General features: G+C 39.3%; 2 protein-coding genes across 2 annotated transcripts in view; both read left to right on the top strand.

Annotated features, from left to right (window-relative positions):
- prkcea (protein kinase C, epsilon a) overlaps window positions 1-16674 on the top strand; it is a 36550-nt gene extending 19876 nt beyond the window's left edge. Inside the window, exons 3-15 of the mRNA XM_032503147.1 lie at window positions 4384-4549; window positions 4647-4681; window positions 5560-5648; window positions 6083-6212; window positions 7367-7509; window positions 8465-8567; window positions 9148-9341; window positions 10320-10493; window positions 10620-10774; window positions 11118-11256; window positions 13667-13855; window positions 15243-15389; window positions 16172-16674. Of these exons, the coding sequence (XP_032359038.1) occupies window positions 4384-4549; window positions 4647-4681; window positions 5560-5648; window positions 6083-6212; window positions 7367-7509; window positions 8465-8567; window positions 9148-9341; window positions 10320-10493; window positions 10620-10774; window positions 11118-11256; window positions 13667-13855; window positions 15243-15389; window positions 16172-16321 (1814 nt within the window). The 3' untranslated portion in view covers window positions 16322-16674. The remainder of the gene's footprint in view (window positions 1-4383; window positions 4550-4646; window positions 4682-5559; window positions 5649-6082; window positions 6213-7366; window positions 7510-8464; window positions 8568-9147; window positions 9342-10319; window positions 10494-10619; window positions 10775-11117; window positions 11257-13666; window positions 13856-15242; window positions 15390-16171) is intronic.
- A 1826-nt stretch (window positions 16675-18500) lies between these two features.
- epas1a (endothelial PAS domain protein 1a) overlaps window positions 18501-20311 on the top strand; it is a 5613-nt gene continuing 3802 nt past the window's right edge. Inside the window, exons 1-2 of the mRNA XM_032503213.1 lie at window positions 18501-18797; window positions 19771-19937. Coding sequence (XP_032359104.1) covers window positions 18772-18797; window positions 19771-19937 — 193 coding nt within the window. The 5' untranslated portion in view covers window positions 18501-18771. The remainder of the gene's footprint in view (window positions 18798-19770; window positions 19938-20311) is intronic.

Below are 20311 nucleotides of genomic sequence, written 5' to 3'. Positions count from 1 at the left end.
CCTGTTTACACATCAAGCACACTGAGAAATATTTGCATTGATTTGGAGTTGTGTTTTTTAACACCTGACAAAAGTAAGTCCAATATTCACTCCTCTTTTTAGCTTTGGTTTGGTTTTCCTCCCAACTCCTGGGGAACATATCTGTCTCTTTATTCGCCACACGTTCTGCCAATTTGTCAAAGCTTTATTAACGAGTGCAACTTTGACTTATTCCTTTGTGGCATGAGTAATAAAACCTAACTACCGTATCTTAAACATTAAATCAATTATTGATTATACCTATTATTTTTCTCTGTCATGAAAGTAGTAGGAGATGCATGACAAATGGAAGTGTTATGCGGGTGGCCAAAGCTATCTGAATACTGAATAATAAGATATGTATGTCCTTTTATCATTTAAAGTCTTAGTTCTAATAATTATTATTTTCCTATAATAACCTTTGAGGACTTATTTGGAAGGGTTTTGTTGCTTTACGATGAGCTTAAAGCGACTACAAGTCGTTTATATAATAACAATGTATCAAATGACAATGAGAATTACCACCTGAATCTGAAGTTCCCCTCAGCTTTACAGAGCTCAATGATGAGTTTGAGTAAGTAAGTTTAATATGTTTGTTGTTAAGCTATCTTACTCCACAACTTTACTGTTGTGGTTCCCTCTCACTGCTCTCATAGTTTTGTTTTTTTTGGCCGCCACATGCAGCTGTTTTCAGTGAAAAAGCTCTAAAAACCCACTGACTGTACACTACCCGCTCCTTACCACACAGCACACAGTTAGACACTACACGGTAAACAAAGTAGCAGCTAAAGAGACAGATATTTCCCTCAGGAGTAAGTAGAGACCAAAAACAGAGCTAAAGGAGATAAAAAAAATTGGACACAGAAATAAAATATTGATAATGTTTCTCTGTAACTGCTGGATGTAAATAAGCAACCGTTTGCCAACATGTTGGCCATATCAACTTAAAAGGTGATAGTATGTCAATGTTGTGTTCACAACTTAATTCTGTTGCCCCCGAGCGGACAAAACATCAGAATTATTGCAGGCTTAACCTAACATACTGTACACACAACGTCGCAATCACTGCTACTTGGCTGCATTGAACCGTAAGGCTATTGAGTGCAATAGAACGATTACTTCCTGTTTTCCTAGAAAGTTAGTTAACAGATTTAATAGAACTTTCTCCTTCTCACTCTTCTCCATTTCCTTCTCCTCTATTAGTGTGTAGTCATTAATCATGGAAACATCCAGAATATCTCTCTCATTTAGCCTTTACCGCACACATACAGTTACTGAGTCACATTATGTCCGATAAGAGTGGGTTTCACCTGCACCTGTGTGTCTTCACACCTGATTATAAATAGGAACTGTTCTGCCTTCCAGTAACAGTGTGCTTGTATATATGTCTGGGTGCTCTGTGTGTGTTTTTGTGTGTGTGTGTGTGTTTGTGTGTGTGTGTGTGTGTTGTGTGGTGTGTGTGTTGTGTGTGGTGTGGTGTGTGTGTTGTGTGTGGTTGTTGTGTGTGTGTGTGTGTGTGTGTGTGGTGTGCGTGCGTGCGCGTGCGCGTGCGTGTGTGTGTTGTTGTGAACTGTAGTTTCTCGTATACGGATAAAGAGAGCAATAGAGAGTGAAGAAAGAGGGAGTAGATTCTTAAAATAGTCGGTGAGATGGTGCTACAGATTACCCACACACCACACACACACACACACCAATGCACACTTAGGCTCAGTTTCTTCCCTCCTCATATGATTGGACACTCTGTGGTGACCTACGACCACTCAACGCCCACTCTTGAACTTCCACCCTGACTTCAGCTGGCAAGAGTGCTTGTCATGTTATGTATAAAATCAAGTGTGTGTGTGTGTGTGTGTGTGTGTGTGTGTGTGTGTGTGTGTGTGTGTGTGGTGTGTGTGTGTGTGTGTGTGTGTGTGTTTGTGTTTTGTGTGGTGGCGCGCTGATAGGAGAGATGGAGATATAGCGGATGGGAACTAGCCGAAGAGGTGGTATTTTTAGCAGATTTCTCTTTTTTTTTTCTCTTGGTGCAATCTGTTCTCAGCTGCTTCCGAGCCTGGATGGAGCTGTTCCTCTCCTGTTTTTTCCTGTCCTCTCCTTATACATCTGTTGTTCTCAGGAAGCACATAAAAACAATAATCTGACCTAATCTGACCATCTGCAGTCTCTCTCTCTCTGTTTCTTCATCCTTTTCTGTTCCCTTTAAATATCATCCCTCAAAGCTTAAAAGATAACCTTCATGAGTGACCAGAGTTATGTTTTTTATTTTTATTTTTTTTAAAGAAACAGCTTTGTATTGTCCAATGTAATATCTTCATTTATCTGAATTAATTACCTTTAATCACTGTATGGAAATTAATTATCTAGATTTAGTGCAGAATTTCAATTCATACAAATTGGCATATAATAATAATGATTATAATAATAGTATATTATAATATATAATAACTTATAATGATAGTAGTAACAATAATAATAAGATGAACTAATAATAATGATAGTAATAATTTAGTTCTATGGAACTTTTCAAAAAAGGTTTACAAAGTTCTTACAGATAAAATTAGAAAATACACAAAATATTTACAGTGTAGTTAAGAAATGAAAATAAATGACAAAAGAGCAGGAAATAATAAATAAAAACTAGTTAAAAGCCAGTTTATAAAATGTCTCTTTAAGAGAGTAAGAATAAAGTTAGAAATTGTACCAGAATCATTAGCAATGGGCCCATCAGTGTTCAGCTGATCTATTGTGTTGAGTTTGGCATGTTGTTTTCTTAAGCCTTAAGAGATGTGACAAGTTCATCTCACTTTATTGTCACTTACACATATACATGTAGCAGAATTAATTCTCTGCACTTAACTCGTCCCTCAAGGGAGCCGTGGGCAGCCGTTTACAGCGCCCAGGGACCAACTCCAGATCTGAGCCAGTGCCCTGGAGAACCTAGCACATGTTTTTTTTTTATGGTGGGGGAAACCGGAGCACCCGGAGGAAACCCAAGCAAACATGGGGAGAACATACAAAATCCACACAGAAAGACCCAAAACGACCTGGATTCGAACCCAGAACCTTCTTGCTGTGAGGCCACAGTGCTAACCATTGGGCCCCCTCTGCTTCAGATTTATATATATCATCTAATTTTATTTTGCACATCTGTCTAATTTTGTCATCTTCCAGAAAATTTCATGATTGATGAATGTCATTCCTGAAGCCACTCTTTCTTCAGTTCTTACAACCTTTTGTTCATTTGAGGAACCACTTTTTTTTCCTTCAGTGCACGTTATTTTGCTGTTCGTCTTCAGAAAATGTTCCATTTTTCTATCTATATTTTTCTATTTTTGTACACAAATCTAGTTACAATCATCGACTAAAGAAGCAGATGGATTAGTGCCGAGGTTGTATTTTTATTCATTATGTCATATTTGTTTATATCACCATCTGTATTTCAGCTTTTCGTCTTCTCTGTCTGCTGGTCTTCTACATGTTTGGGTGAAATTTGAATCTGTCTGTCCCAGTGAGTGTGTTTATTGGACGGCCATCTCCCAGTTGGTCCTTTAGCTGAACCCGAGTACGTCTGTCTCCACGACGATCACTCTTAACTGTTGTTATGCCTTATCGTCAACCCTCCTTGTCAGCATGCCCGTGTGTGTGTGTTTCCAGGACAGATGGATGATGTATTATGTAAAACAAAGTGATCCCAGTAATGGCCTGTTAAGCTGTCTCTCCCCTCTCACCAGCACCACCATCACACACATACACACACACACAGACAGACAGACACAGAGAGTCCCTAGACAGCCTGTCTGTAATCAAACTCAGCAGTAATCACATCTACAGTATAACACAGCCAGGAGAGAGATGGAGGGAGTGTGAAAGAAAGGCAAACTAGGACAGGAGCGCAGAGAGAAGGAGTGTGTGTGGGAGTGAGAGTGGAGGTGGTTCTCTTGTCTTAAGGTTACCCTCGGAAAGCATTTATCTTTCTGGGGAGATGCAGAGAGGAAGGGAACGGCTGGTTGGATGGTGCTCGCTGAGGAGGAGTATTTTAATATGCTGTCCTTCGTTTTAGTGCCCACACATGAAAGTATAAATAGCATGCAGACGTACGTATGCATAGACCTCTGGTAGGTTTAAGGTGTTTGTGAGGAAGAGGGAGGGAGGTGGGGAAAGGGAAAACGAGAGGCCGTTGAATGATTAAACATCTCAAGCAACATGATGCAAAAGATCCTTATTTGTACAAACACCTCAGGAAGGAAAATAAATGGGTGTTAAGAAAGCATCACTGTGATGTGTGTGAATATAAATTCAGGAACACAAAATAAAATTCTCTTTGTGGTTTATTTTTAGTTGATTATCTTGTGTGTGCTTTCTCGACAGCCACAGGGACCAATGAGAATGAGGAGCGGGTGTTTCGAGAGAGAATCGGTCCTCGCCGGCGTCAGGGCGCCGTCCGAAGACGCGTCCATCAAGTCAATGGACACAAGTTCATGGCCACCTACCTGAGACAACCAACCTACTGTTCGCATTGCAGAGATTTTATCTGGTAGGAAACAAAGAAACACATAAACACATATTGGTCTGACCTGCTGTGATGTTTCATTAAACCAACCTGTCTGACTCATATGTGTGTGATCTGATAGGGGCGTGCTGGGGAAGCAGGGATACCAGTGTCAGGGTGAGTACTTTTCTCTCTGGCGGATTCCAATTTCTCAAGTAACTCTGCACATCATGTATTATTTAAGCATGGGAACACAAGAGGGATTACATGTTGCTGAATGACAGCTGTGATTTGGTCTCAAGCCACCTTCACCCAGAGCCACAGATGACCTGCATTACACCGACAACATCCACTTTAAAAAAATGCGCATGACCACGGATTCAGTTGCATATTTTCTTGCCGTGCTTTTCTTTAGGGGATGATAATTCAGCTGGAAGTCAAAGTGATACTTAATTCATTTTGTTGATCTACTTAATTTCTGCCCAGCCGAGAAGAAGTTACAATCATAGATTACTAATCATGTTGTAGCCGTTCTCGCTGGGTATTGTAAGACATTTTACATTGGAAGCAATCCAAATTTATTTGTCTGGCGAGTGTAGAGTGTCAATCCAATAACAGCAATCTTTTTTTGTACATTACTATGTAGCACTAATTGTAGCATCTACTGTATGTGTATGAGAGGCTGCAGCTAGACAACATTCTTTTTAGGCTTTTGTAGATTTTAATTATATAGTTTAAAAAGGTTGAGATTGCATTGTTACATTCTTAAATCAACTTTTAATGTGGGTCAGTCCCATTCAGCCAACCCAACTCTTTTAATGAGGTCAGTTTTGGCACGGATAATAAATCAGTGTATCAAATCGATTCATCACGAGGTGCAACAGTGTCGCATCAGAATCACTGGAGAATTTAACTTTTATTGTTCCTGGTCCAGCTTATCCGCAGGATATCATCAGTAATAACATCACATATATTGCTATTCAAATTCTACCGGCCAAACTCATCGTCATGTAAACTTTATTTGATTGGTGAACACCTAATGTTGATGCTTTCAGTGTGTACGTGTGTCGTTCACAAGCGCTGCCATGAGCTCATCATCACCAAGTGTGCCGGGATGAAGAAGCAGGAGGACACACCTGAAGAGGTACATGCAAACATCCATGTTGGTAAAAAATAAAAAGCTCAGAAAAGGCATTATTATTAAGAAAGAGTTCATACATGTCATACACACATTTAGACATGAACACGCATCCAGTTAATCATGTAGGAAAAACTGAATATTCGCCAGTCAGGCCTTTCCTGAATAAATCTGTTTTACTTGAGGTAACATGCGTACACTTTGTACTACACTTCAGCCACATGCATTATTCCTCCGATAATGCGAAGGCAACCTCTTTGTAATGTGTGTGTGTGTGTGTGTGTGTGTGTGTGTGTGTGTGTGTGTGTGTGTGTGTGTGTGTGTGTGTGTGTGTGTGTGTGTGTGTGTGTGTGTGTGTGTGTGTGTGTGTGTGTGTGTGTGTGTGTGTGTGTGTGTGTGTGTGTGTGTGTGTGTGTGTGTGTGTGTGTGTGTGTCCATAGGTGGGTTCACAGCGGTTCAGTGTTAACATGCCCCATAAGTTCAGTATCCACAACTACAAGGTCCCCACGTTCTGTGACCACTGTGGCTCCCTGCTGTGGGGCCTTATGAGGCAGGGCCTGCAGTGCAAAGGTGAGTTCAAGTGCAAATAGGAATTCACAGCATCAGTGCAAATGGAATGCATATAGAGGTGCACGTGTTTTGTTACCTTCTTGGAGCCTAAATGTGCATTTATTTAAAGTCAAAGGCTGTAAATAAAAATGATAAAAATTTTATTAAATTTAATTCATTTTTAGTACAAAGCTCTTCAAGGCACAATGAAGTGTAACATTTCATTATTATTACAGCATGATAATAAATGCCAACACACATTTTTATCTTTGCCGGAGAGGATATGTTTTTAATCCAGCTTGTCTCTTACTTAGTAGGATCAAAAACTGGTGGACATATTTAAAAGCCATTTCATAAAATGTGAGGGGCATGGGCCAAAAAAAAGTGAATACTTTTGAGAAAATAAGTGCACAATTATTTAATTAATTAATATTAATTAATTGTGAGCTTTTTTCTATTTTAAATGTAATATTTATGGGTTGTGGATTGTTGTTTAGACCAAACAAGCAATTTGGAGATGCCACCTTGACTTCAAAATGTGCGATTCACATTTTTTCACTATTTGTGTTATTTTATACGCAAATAATTGACAAATTAAGGCAAGGCAGTTTTAGTCATAAAGCTATTTATAAATGTTTTATCGTAGGCAGGTTCAAGGTGCCATACAGTGTAGTTAAAACAACACAACACCATAGCGGAAAAATGAAAAAAAAAACAATTAAGAAAATTAAAACAATACAATTTAAAAGAACAAATGAGATAATCTATAGAGCTGCAGTATATCGACATGAACAATTTTGTAAAAGACAATACAATGTCAATAAGGTATTGGGCTTTACAAACACTTAACTAAGTCACTTGAGAACAACAAGGGTTTTAGGCTGGATGTAAGAACGGCAATGGTTGGGGCATTCCTAAGACCATGAGGCAGTTGGTTCCAGCGGTGGGCTGCGTAATAACAAAGCCACTTCTCCTCATTTTAGATTTTGCCCTAGACACCACTAGCCACCCACTCAGCTGTGATGTAAGAGGTCTTGCGGGGTTATATTAGATTAATCGATAAACAGGGAAAAAAAAGATTTCCTAAAAATTCCATATACTCATTTTGTATTTAAAAAAAGAAGCCTTCCTGGGTTTAACCTGAACCGTTTTCATGTGTTTTTGTTGTTATACAGTGTGTAAGATGAATGTGCACAGACGGTGTGAGACCAATGTAGCTCCTAACTGCGGTGTGGATGCCCGAGGAATCGCAAAGGTCCTGTCTGATTTGGGAGTCACGCCAGACAAGATCAGCAACACCGCACAGCGCAGGAGGAAGGTACGAGGGACGAGCCATTCTCACAAATAGAGACATTTCCATTATTAAGGTTTTTTTATTTGAAATTTGGAAACATACACGCAGGAAACACAGAACTGCACCTGTCAAATTTGATTGTGCAGTTCAAACCAGGGGGATTGGGTTCTTTTCATTGCTTTGTATGATAAGGATGATTTTTTTTTCCAATTCCTTCAGCATTTAGAAGTCAATTAAAATTGGGGTAGGCAGTTTTTTGCAAAAGGCAAAAAAACAGACTTTGACAATATAGCCCTCCTCCTGCAGCTCTCCCCTCTCTGTCCTCAATTCTACGAGAATCGCCACCATACTGTAACCGTACTGTAACGCCCTTTAAGTTGACATACTATGCTTTGAGGTCATAGCTACATAAACTTGACTTAGTTGGAGTAGTTAGCAGAAAGCTAACTGTAGCCAACTATTAGCAACATTTTGTCTCTGTCTCTAAAACCTTGGATATTGGAATAGCAACTTTTTGTGCAAGATGATCCTCCACTGAATCAGTCTTTCACCGCCTGAAAGGATGTGCAGGCACATCTGTATTTGTAGAACTGCTCTCTTGCTTAAATGACCTGTGATTGGCCAAAGACCCACTAGACTTTTTTTAAAAGCCTGAAAGCAGAGCCAAGAGGGGCTCCAGAAGTCTAGTTTTCTCTCAGACCACATGCAACCAATGGATTTACAAAATGCCAAAAGATTATAATGGAATTTCTGCCTAATTACGCCAAAAAGAACTACCCGAGTTTAAATCACAACAGATACAAATCATATATTTACACTATTTTTAGCATGCTCAAGTTTTTTCTTATTCAGTGTATTTCTGTGGATTTTCTCGCTTCAACTGAAAAACTGAGATTCAGCTCTCTGACTTATTATTCAAGTAAACGATTTTAAGTGCAGCCCAAAGGAACGATCATGTTGTCTCTCTCGCTCTCTCCAGTTGACTCCAGGGCAGGACCCTCCCCAGTCTCCTCCTGAGCTCTCCCAGACTGAGGAGAACAGCTTCAGCCAGCCATCTGTCCCCACCTCCCCCTCACAGCAGGGTAACACTGAATACAGCACTCACACCGTCAAAAAACACAGATTTGACAACAGGCAGACATTTCAGAGCACTTCGAGATGCGTTCTAAGCAGCATGCGGTTTTAACGTATTCATTTTACCAATAAGATGTAGTATTTCCCTTTTAGTAATAATATTGTTTCTCCTTTTTAAGAAATAGGTAGTTGAATGTGTTATTCTCTTTGTATATATAAGACTAACCTCGCATTATCTAGCCGCCCACCACCATTTGGTTGTCACAGTTAGTCATCATCCTCTCACACTTTACAAGCTGAGAAATAAAAGTTAACTTTCTTTTTATGGAGAGATTCCCATTTTTGTTTTTATGGAGCCAAATGTTAGAAAATAATAACACCGGCCACTGCTGCTATTTAATCACCCTTGCCAGTGATACTGTAACTGAGTCATCTCATGCTTAAAAAAAAGGATGTGATCATCAATTTTGAAAGTGTATTGAAAAGTAATCATTAACATATAATGAGCAACATTTAAAAAATAAAATAAAAAAGGCAGTAGGCCTGTTTTTACTGATGTCTGATCTGCTTTTCCGCTGACACCCACAGACTTGGCACAGTTAGATCGCCTGCAGGACGTGCTGTCACTCGACCAGCAGGGACCCCAACACTCCTCCTCCTCCTCTACCACCTCCTCTTCATCCTCGTCCTCTTCGGCAGGCAAGGAGAACGGACAAATCCTGAGGAGGAGCCTCAAGGACTTCCACTTTATCAAGGTTCTCGGCAAAGGCAGCTTCGGCAAGGTGCGACGACACAGAGGAGGCGTTTGAGGGGGATGCTTGTTTTTTGATGTGCTTTAGGTTCATAATTGAGTTTTTGTTTTGTTCTTTTAACACCCTGTTTATCATGCTTGCAGGGATATAAGGGAAAGAACAATACACATGCCAGTAACATTGTATTGATCCAGCTGTTTTTTTATTTAGATATTACATTTGACTATGCACCATACCAAACAGTAAACCAAACTTTTTCCAGTTCTTAACTGAAAAATCCATCTGACATGCAGTTATGGATTACATAAAAGCTGCACTAATCATCAGTGTTCTTATAATCACAGCTGCTCAAATGACTAAGAAACAGAAAGTCATCAATTGACTTTCAGCGCATTGTTTTGATTTTATGCTCGCAAATGGTGTTTTTACTCTCACTGCTCTCATTAGGGGCTGAGTAGGAAAGCCTGTATTCTTCTTCTTCTGTTCCCATGCACAGAAACTCACCAAACATTGCACATGCAAGTCCAGTCCTATGCTAAACTTAATCAGTGTGATTTGTGTGCTAATTGTCTATGAGTTCAAAGCTCAACAGTCACAATGTCACGTCTTATACAAAATCTACCATTGTGCTTTGGACACATTCCCTTTGACAATGCTCAGCCCCGACCTTTGCTGCAGCTATAATTGGTGTGGTTTTTCTATCAGCAGGCAGCTGTTTTCAGCAAAAAAGTTCTGATTAATTGAAAACCACTAGCTGAACAGCACCTAGCAGCTGACGGACAAAGTTAGTGACTAGCTGCTGAACATTAAGCTCTGCTTGGAGAGCAAAGCAGAGCTAAAAGGATAGTGCATATTGCATTTTTACATTCTAAAACACCTATTTTGAACCATCATGTCATCCCCCAAAGTTTCCCAAGTCCAAATCAACATATTCAGATGTCTTGTTTTGTCTGACCAACAGTCTAAAACAACACCACTGTTTCTCCCCGTCTTTTATCTGTAATCAAGGTTATGTTGGCGGAGCTGAAGGGGACAGAAGAGGTTTACGCTGTCAAAGTTTTAAAGAAGGACGTGATCCTGCAGGACGACGACGTGGACTGCACCATGACAGAGAAGCGCATCCTGGCGCTTGCTCGCCGACACCCCTACCTCACCCAGCTCTACTGCTGCTTCCAGACACGGGTTGGAGCACCAGACAGCAATAGATGTTCTTTTGTTCTAATGTTCTATAGATGATCTGTTTCTCTATCTCATATGTCTCTCTCACTCTCTCTCTCCCGCTCTCTCTTTCTCTCTTTCTATCTGCAGGACCGTTTGTTTTTTGTAATGGAATATGTGAATGGAGGAGACCTAATGTTCCAGATTCAGCGATCCAGAAAGTTTGATGAGGCTCGCTCTCGTTTCTACGCCGCCGAGGTCACCTCAGCCCTCATGTTCCTGCACCGCAACGGAGTCATCTACAGGTAAACACCCTCATATTTTGATGTTTTTCAGCCAGAGAAACCCTGAAATAATTTAAGGAAACTCAAAATCTAGAAATATCTATTATGTTCTTCAAAATATTCTATCTTGGTGTAAAGGTAAATGCTGATAGGAACGTCCATAGAATTGGATTAATTATTTTAATAACTCAAGGACTATTAGGGAATTTCACAAATGTTATCTTACCAGGAATATACCAGAAAAGTGCATTACGTGGTGATTCTCACTTTTATTTCACCATTTTGCAGCAAGTCCAACTGAAACCAGATGGTGCTAATTCTGTCTGTCTGTCTGTCTGTCTGTCTGTGTGTGTTTCTCTTTCAGGGATCTGAAGCTGGATAACATCCTGTTGGATGCAGAAGGACACTGTAAGCTTGCAGACTTTGGCATGTGCAAAGAGGGCATCAAGAACGGAGTGACCACCACCACCTTCTGTGGCACACCTGACTACATCGCCCCTGAGGTGAGCTGAGCCATACACAGGACGTTCTTCCCTGTGCTATAGTTTCCCTTAGTTTTACTGTTGATTAGATATGGAGCTAAGTAGGGCTGCACAATTAATCACAATTTTATTAAAATTGCAATATGGGGGGGGGGCGCAATATCGCAGATGGGGCCCCATTTTTGTTTAAGGCAAAATATGTGTCAAACCATTCTGGATGAAGTATTGTGGTGCTGGAGAGACATCCCAGCCTACAACTTGTATCCTACAGACTAAAGAAAACATATTTGTTTGTACAGATCCACACAAAAATTACACTATAAATCAATTTAATATTTTAATTTTTTTCAACGTAAATGAGAATAATTATACAAAAATGATCATTCCCTCAAATATCGTGAATCATATTATAATCGCAATATCAGTAAAAATAATCATAATTAGATAATTTTCTCATATCTTGCAGCCCAAAGTACGTTTACTCAAGTGCTATATTTAAAGTTAGGGGTGTCACCGACTAAAAATGTACAAAGTCAAATCAGATTTGTAGAGTCTTGCAAACCATCAACTGATCGATGGCGTAATCCTTGTTTAATAACTGAATGAAATTATCCATAATACATGTTATTTCAATGTTACAAACTGTCATCTGGTGGAAATGGCAGAGTTTTGGACGGAGGCTCAACGAACGCCTATGAACACGGTAATCTGGTCGAACAAGATAGAGAGTGACTGAAGAGAGCGAGCATTGTTACATCAAAGCTGTGAATCACATAAATGAAACGTTTTTTCACTAGAAATGTAGCTGTTGAAAGTTTCTCACTATCACTAACGTTATCCACATTCATATTTTACACTACAAATTATATTCAGGTACAAAAAAGCCTGAAAGTGGGACGATAGAACCAAGAGCCAAGAGTTGTTCCTGTGAAGACCGTCTTGTCTCATTGGTGTGAACTGGCAGGTTCCAGAACGTTGCAGACCAGCGCGTTGCAAGTAGTTGCAAGTTTCAACTTGTCTTTTTGAGATTGGCAGTTGAATCAGGCTCTTTCCATGGAAGCATTGAATAGTTGACTATTCTGGGTCACCTCTACTTAAAATGCAGTTTTATTTTACTGGTAGAGCTGCAACTTAAAATTCATGGGCGATTTTAGACCCTTTTTAAATTTCATCCAAGCCCCCATAAAAGTTATAATAAGAAAAAAAAAATTTTTTTAATCGGTTTTGGTTTGACTCAATCGGTTGAGAGTTTGCAAACTTGTCCGTTAGTGACAGAGGACAAACAACAGCTGGTTCAAAGGGCTTGAAACAGGTTTAATATCTTGTGTTGCTGTAGCCGATGCTATGCACCTGCTATCCCGTCAAGGAAAGGGTTAACAGAAATATAGTGTTGGCCAATCGGAGGAGGTTGTGCCAGACTCCCGCCTTTAGCTGAGTCTCGCTCTATCTAATCTATCAGAGGGAGAGCAGGAGTGTGGTTGTGAAGTTTAACATTGGTAGTCCCGAGACAAAGAAAAGAAGTTGGTGATTTCATGACGCATGAAATCACCAACAACCCAACCCAAAGTGAAACATAAGCAACTACACTTGCTGAATTGGTCGTTTACTGGACTTTTAAAGTGTCAGGTTTAGTTCCACCATAGTGTTAATAGTCTCAAAAAACGTTAGCTAGCAGCTAGCTGCTGTTCATTAGCTTACACAGAGATTATCAGCTAATGAAATCAGTGATTTAGCGGGGCGGGGGCACTGTATCTGTGGCCCATTCTCATCAGAATGAATAGACTGAGCCCCTCTAAGGGTCTGATCCTGGAATCGCCAAGTTACAATTATTTACATTATCAACTAATGGGTTAATCATTTTGTCCATAAAATGTCAGAAAATAGTAAAAAAATGAAGACATTAAAAAACACTCAGTTTATCTCATAGAACACTTAGTTACCTTAACACCAGTAACTTTTCCTATTTGAGGAACTGGAACCAGATAATGTAGGGCATTTTTGCTTTAAAAATCTTCAATTAATAGATTAATTATTTTGGTCATAGATTTATGTTTTGCTACACTTGATCATTGTGCACATTTTACTGTAAACATTTCTTTTACTTTTAGTGAAGAAAATCCTGATGTTGTTCCTTGATATTTTCAGTACTTCTGCCATTACATGTTTTATTTTGCCTTTAAAGGAATCTGTGAATAGTCTTCCAAAAGGTGATAAAAAGTTAAAAAAAAGTTTTTGATTCCTTGTACACAAACATTGTAGTGAACAGTTGTTTATTATTAAGATGTTAGGAAAAGGGTGACAGATTTCCTGCTTGTTGGTCATCAGTGAAATGTGGACTGGGAGTCTGTAGAGTTTTATAATCAAATCCAGTGTTTCAGTATTTTGCATTTCCTGTCCTTCATGTTGAACCGTGTCATATTGTTGGATTTAGATCCTGCAGGAGCTGGAATACGGAGCCTCCGTGGACTGGTGGGCCTTGGGAGTGCTGATGTATGAGATGATGGCTGGACAGCCTCCGTTTGAAGCTGATAACGAAGACGACTTGTTTGAGTCGATTCTCCATGACGATGTCCTCTATCCCGTGTGGCTCAGCAAAGAAGCTGTTTCTATCCTTAGAGCGGTACGTGTCATCTCTCCACCATGAGACACTTTAATATTTTTTTTATTAAATTCTCTTCAAGAGTGCATCTCCTAGTCTTCAGCAGGCATTCAAAGGCATCCATGGCAAAAGGAATTAGTTTGTCCCAATCAAATCATGTACTGTATGAAAGTGGCCTTTTTGGCTTTTTGATTTTATCCATGTAATTTTAAGACTTTTCACTTTTTTAAATCAACATAATCTTAATGTGAGAAGGTCTTTACACAAAACCTTATAATTTATGTGTGTGGTTTAGAGGTCAGAGGAAGTAAAAAATTTACTGAATTTGGTTGAAAACTGGACATTTTTGGACATCTTGGTTAATTACAGCCTTAGATTGTGACTTGGATGTAATGGTAATATGTGAGTTTACACTCAAGTCAAAGAGCTAACCATCCGATTTTCTGAAAAATAAATTCCCGGCAATTTGAAAAAACTCAGCAATTTGTTCAAAATGTACTTCTCTTCTCTTCTGAACATATTTCCAATCATTAAAGACTCTTCTAAAGATTTTTTTTATGATGAATCAATTTTATCCTGATGAGCAATAGAGTTTTTAGAGGATTCTTGAAATACCTTTGGAACGTATTTGGAAAATAGGATTCTTGCAGCTTTTACGTATGTGTCCTCAGACCAGGCAAACAAAGCTGATTCTGTTTGACTTGAATCTAATGTTAACACACAAGATGCACTAACTGGGGCTAAGTTGAATATAACTTTTGTTTCAACAAGATTTAAAGGGCTAGGTTTTAACATTGAAATACAGTTGTTTAAATGCTATTGGAACAACTGTTATATGTAACCTAGAAGCTCACATTTCAGCCAGATGTAGCCAGATGTTTAGATGTCTTTTCACCTTACAATCACCATTCACCATTATGAAATGGATGTCTATGATGTCTAAAACTTTATTTTGAAAAGATTTAATTTCATGTAAAAATATTTTCAAGCATTCATTGTTGTCCTGTTATCATATATTATTCTGTCCTCAGAGCTGCACACAAACACAAATGAAACTCATTCAAAGTGCACTTAACGCAGAGGTGTTACGATTGTCTTTGCTCTGATGAAGAGAAGAATTTTAAAAAAGTCAGCCAGAGAGTTTAAAGTAATAACAACGCAATCATAAAACCACAAAGATCACAAAGTGCTCTTACAATACCGAACAGATAACGTAACAAAAGAGACGCAGCTTTCAGTCACAGTTAAGAACACCAGCCCTCTGCTGACCTGTTCCATCACTCTGCCACTACGCCTCTCTATTTGTACCACAGAGCCATTAATGCCTCCGCTCTATTATTAGCACTGAAATGCTTTTTGCTGAACCCCTGCTTCTGTCCTTGTCACTTTATGGATTTATTGTGTGTAGTTCATGACCAAGAACCCAGCCAAGCGTCTGGGCTGTGTGGTGAGCCAGGGCTGTGAGGAGGCCATCAAGACCCATGCCTTCTTCAGAGAGATTGACTGGGTTCTGCTGGAGCAGAGGAAAGTCAAACCACCCTTTAAACCGCGGATTGTAAGAAACATACACAGCACACACATACACAAACACACACTAATGTTTTCTTACCTCTAAATCTGTGAACCATGACGACCCGTTGGTTTTACTTATAGATGCATGTATCCTCATTGAGGCTATTTATTTAGGTTTTTACAAACTTTTAGTAATACAAAAGTTGTTCTGTCCTTTTGCAAGAGCACCCGGTTTCCAGTAAAACGAGGTCCTCTTGTGGCAAAAACAGTTCACAAAACCTTTACAGTGTATGGTTGCTTTGTGTAAAGACACAATTAAACCCTGATGCATTCAGGAAATGTGTTACATAATTTGTTAAACATTGAAAATATATTTATTTATAAATATATTTTCATTCCTCAAATTGTTTTGTTATTGTATCAGGTATCACTGTAGGTTTTGCACAATACAGAACTTAATGTCTGATTAAATATTAAAGTACAATATTACAATATTTCACAATAAAATGCAAAAGTAAAGATAAGAAAAAGTCTCCAAAAATTATTTAAAGTAAATAAAGATGGATAATTAAATACTTTAACGCAGTAAAAATACATTTTTCCATACTGAATTAGTTGCCATACATGTAGGTAACAATATGCACATGTGTGTGATATTTACAGTAAAAGGTAATAAGTCTCAGCAGTCAGAAGGTGTCGCTCTAATGTCACCTTTAAAGCACTAGCTTGTTGTGAAGTTTCTTCCTCTGATGTCCCTTTCTGTGTGTGTGCGTGTCTGTCTGTCTGTCTGTCTGTCTGTCTGTCTGTCTGTCTGTCTGTCTGCAGAAGACCAAGCGAGATGTGAATAACTTTGACCAGGACTTCACCAAAGAGGACCCTGTGTTGACCCCCACGGACGAGGCAATCATTCGACAGATCAACCAGGAGGAGTTCAAAGACTTCTCCTACTGCGCCCCCGAGGAGGCGCAGACCTAACACACACACAAACACACACACTGATCAAACACTAAACACAAAACCTGGCATGCACGGATGCACACATTGATGACACCCATACATGTGTAGAACCACAAATCCCTTTACAAAACACACAGCCACACACACCCACACACAATAGACACATACACAGTCAATCCTTACATACTTTGAAGCTATTGGTTGTTGTTACTTTTTGGAATATTCTTTACTTGCATTGTGTTGTTCTTGTTGCCTGGGGTTTATTATGACTATAGATATGACTATGAATATAGATTTACACACCTGCACATGCTCTCACAAACATTCCCACGCTGCACACTTTTAATGCAGATTTACACACAAACAAATACGACCGTCACTCCCCGATGTAAGTGAAGTGCAGATTTGAGTCACGCATCCATCACTCTGTAATATCAGTACAGAATAAAAATGGACCTACTTGACAAAGTTTGTTCCCTGCTGGCTACAAGCTAGCAATCAAACACAACAAAGGTTGTCAGTTGAATGGCGTTTTGAGCTAACGTTATCAATCCAACAACCATAGATAGCTAAACCGTTTTTGAAATGATTCCCATCGTCTGTCAAGGTTTGTAATGAGAAGAGTTTATTATTTCAGGGATTTCACAAATTTCAGGATGACACTTTATGTTGTAAACCGTTTAAATCTGATCATGCGCAACTCACATCTGCACTTGACTTACATCGGGAAGTGCCAATGACAATCCGAAGTTTTACTCACAAACACAAACATAATCACTGCACATGCTCAAACAACCAAAACACACACGCACGGACACTGCTTCTCTCCCCAGCACCAGGACTGTACAGTGGGTGCTGGGTGCAGAGGCCTGTATATAGCCTGTGTTGAGTGGCTGTATCGTGTTGGTATTGTCTGCTAGTAAAGGAGAGTTGTGGCGCATGGACAAGCACCCTACCTGTGTTATTACTGTCCTTATTGTGGACCAGTTAGGGCTAAATACCCTTTGTGCAATACGCTGACTATATATTTTATTTGTTTTTTAATGTGTTATTTTTGTCTTTTTTCTCAAAATGTGTTTTTGTGTATGATTGAAATCTTGTGCTCATCATCCTCCTGTCTCATGTGTATAACGAGAATGTCGAGCTTACAGGTTACAGGCTATAGAACTAATTATGTTGAGCAAAGTGTTACAGGCGGCCTGTGTAGCAGCATAAAACCCAATTTCCAGCTATTTTATCCATCTGCTAGTTTCAGAGTCTGTGTCTGTCCTGCCGGTGTGAATGGGCTGGCCTGTGGGCTGTGTTGTTGTGAATGTACATATTTGTAAGTGATGGCTTGATTTTTCTTTCTCCCTTTCGGTGTGTGACTTTTTATCCTCAGCATTTTTGTTTCTGTAGTTACCATCAGTGTTTTCAGACCCCCCTTTTCTTCCCCTCTTCTCCAAAGCACCAATTCCCCTTTCCTGCCTCCAGCAGCCGTCTCACTCAGCCAAAACCACTTGCTTTTCTGAGTTTTGCTTTATTTTTCAAGAATGGCTTTTCTTTCTTATTGCTCTTTTTTTAAATTATAGTTATTATATTATTATTATTATTATTATTATTATTATTATTATTATTATTATTATTGTAAAGTGTATCTGGAGGAAATATTTGTGTAAAAAATTATAACTATACTATCATAGATCTGTTACAGCCCGGCGAAAAAGAAATGTGGAAAACCAGCAGCTGAATTACCTCTCATTTCAAACACAGACAAAACACCACATACAGACTCTCTCCTTTGCCTCCTTCCTCTTCTTCTCTTTCTTTCAAACACACACATGCACTCACAGTGAAGGACTGTTGTCGCGTGTACTGTACAGTGATCTGAAGGCGAGCTGGTTGTGTAGTGAAGCTTTGTGCACCCAGGGGTAGGGCTGTTCCTGGTCACACTATCTTACTCTGTGCCAAAATGTAGTGCAACAGCCGGGCTAGTCCTGTCTGGTCTGATTCCAATAAAACACTGAGCTGTCTACATCCCTTTCAGACTCATCTGTGTTGTCTTCCTTCCTCGTTTCTTTATCGATTTTTGCCTGCTGCTGTTCAGAGGCAGATCTGTTCTGTGAGATGCTTCAAAGTTTGTGTGAGAGAAGGGGAGGGTGGAGTGGAGAGAGTGAGGAAGGGGAGGGTGATTCTTTTCCTGGCCAGCTGACCTATCATCATGTTCAGTTTTGGAGGCCCTGTAGGTGATGCACATGCAGAGGGGAGAGGAGACACTCGCTGTTGAAGTCATCTGTGCTGCGGAGAACCACTTGCCTTGTGACATTTGGCACCACTAATTGCCTCTCTGATAATTAGACTACCTGTGATGGTGCAAATTGTAGCAGGGAGATTCCCTGCTGGGCTGTGAATTCCTGCTGCCTCCATCTCTTTTTGTGTCCTGAATCAACTTTCACCATGGCACCGGATAGAGACGCCTGTTGGACGCGATGACAGCCAACAAGGAGAAAAAAAGGTAAATCTGCATGTTGCTTTGGAATATTTTGCTAACCATCTTCACATTATATCTGATATGTTTTGCAAAAAAACATTTTTTGGCTTTAATTGAATTGTTTGCATGACAGTTGGCCATGCTGGCCATCTAGAGTTCAATCTTGATCAGCATGCACTACTGCCTTTTCCATCTGTTCATCAGTGGTGGAATAACTACTCAAATCCTTTAAAGAAAAGTGAAAGTAACAAAACCAAAATAGTAATAATGCGAGTAAAACTCCTGCAATTAAAAAAAGTAAAAAAGTATTCTCTCAAAAGTAAAAGTAAGCATGCTCATGGAAGCATGAAAACCTAAAATTGGAGATTTTGTAACTCACCAGCGTTATCTTAGTTAATGTACCACATGCTTCCTTTATGTCAACAAATTATGTACAATCTCATCAGATAATATCAAAAAGTCCTTGTGTCATCAAGCTGAAACAATGTTTTTCAGAGTTCCTACAAAGTTGACGTTTCGGTGATGTTTTATCAGTTTTAGTTCATGTTGAAGGTAGAATCTGAATCTGCAAAGTAAGAGTTATATACTGAGCAAAATGTACAGTAAATAGTTTTTCCTTCTGAAATTTAGCACCTCAAAGAGTCTTTGAGTAAATGCATGTTTGCTATCTTGCACCTTTGCAATACTCTCTTTGACTCAGTTGAATGTCTGGATGGAAATCATTTAAGTAATCTTTAAAAAAGAAAAACTAATAAAAACAAACCTGTTACCATGTTTAGTACAACAAAAGTAAAGTTACAGTTTTAACCATGGCATCATAATATTGTGTTCCTTCTGTATTCATATAGGCAAATGTAGTGTCAGTGGCAATGCAGTCTGAGTTTATATTGACTTTATTGTATTTAATGTAATTTTCATTCCATAAAGAAATCCATTTCAACGTTAATGAGATGATTTGAGTCATGATTATTTTTCTCCTGGCCTGTGTCCTCTGTAGGGTGATCAGCCGCGACGCAGCCAGAAGGAGAAGACGAGTGGAATCTGAGGTGTTTGTAGATTTGTCCCGCCTCCTGCCGCTCCAACAGTCTGTCCAAGATCACCTGGACAAGCCCTCAGTCATTCGCCTCACCATCAGCTACATACGCATGCACGCACTGCTCAAAGGTACAAACGGTCATCATACATGTTGAGTCCCAATGATGTGATGTCTGCATGCTCAATCAATACCAATTCTTGCATTATAAAGATGCATTAGTTTTACTGAAGGTGTGGGAGTTTACAGATGTTAAAATATGGCAGGTTCCCATGATTTTTCAAGAGCTGTACATTAAATACAGCTTTAAAGGACTTCATGGTAAAGTGTCCAAAATATTTTAAATTGAACCTTTGAATGTATCGGCATCAAAGTACTCTGAAGTAGAATTGAAATGTACTTTTTTGCAGAATGGTATCTTCTGCTTCAGAAAAAAACTTTAATCGCAAGATTGGTGGGTTTGGGAAAGTTGTTAAAACACACACACACACACACACACACACAC

This window comes from Etheostoma spectabile, chromosome 21 (genome assembly GCF_008692095.1).
Source record: "Etheostoma spectabile isolate EspeVRDwgs_2016 chromosome 21, UIUC_Espe_1.0, whole genome shotgun sequence".
Taxonomy (NCBI): Eukaryota; Metazoa; Chordata; class Actinopteri; order Perciformes; family Percidae; genus Etheostoma; species Etheostoma spectabile.
Note: the sequence above shows the minus strand (reverse complement) of the source record. Positions and strands in the feature narration are given on the sequence as shown.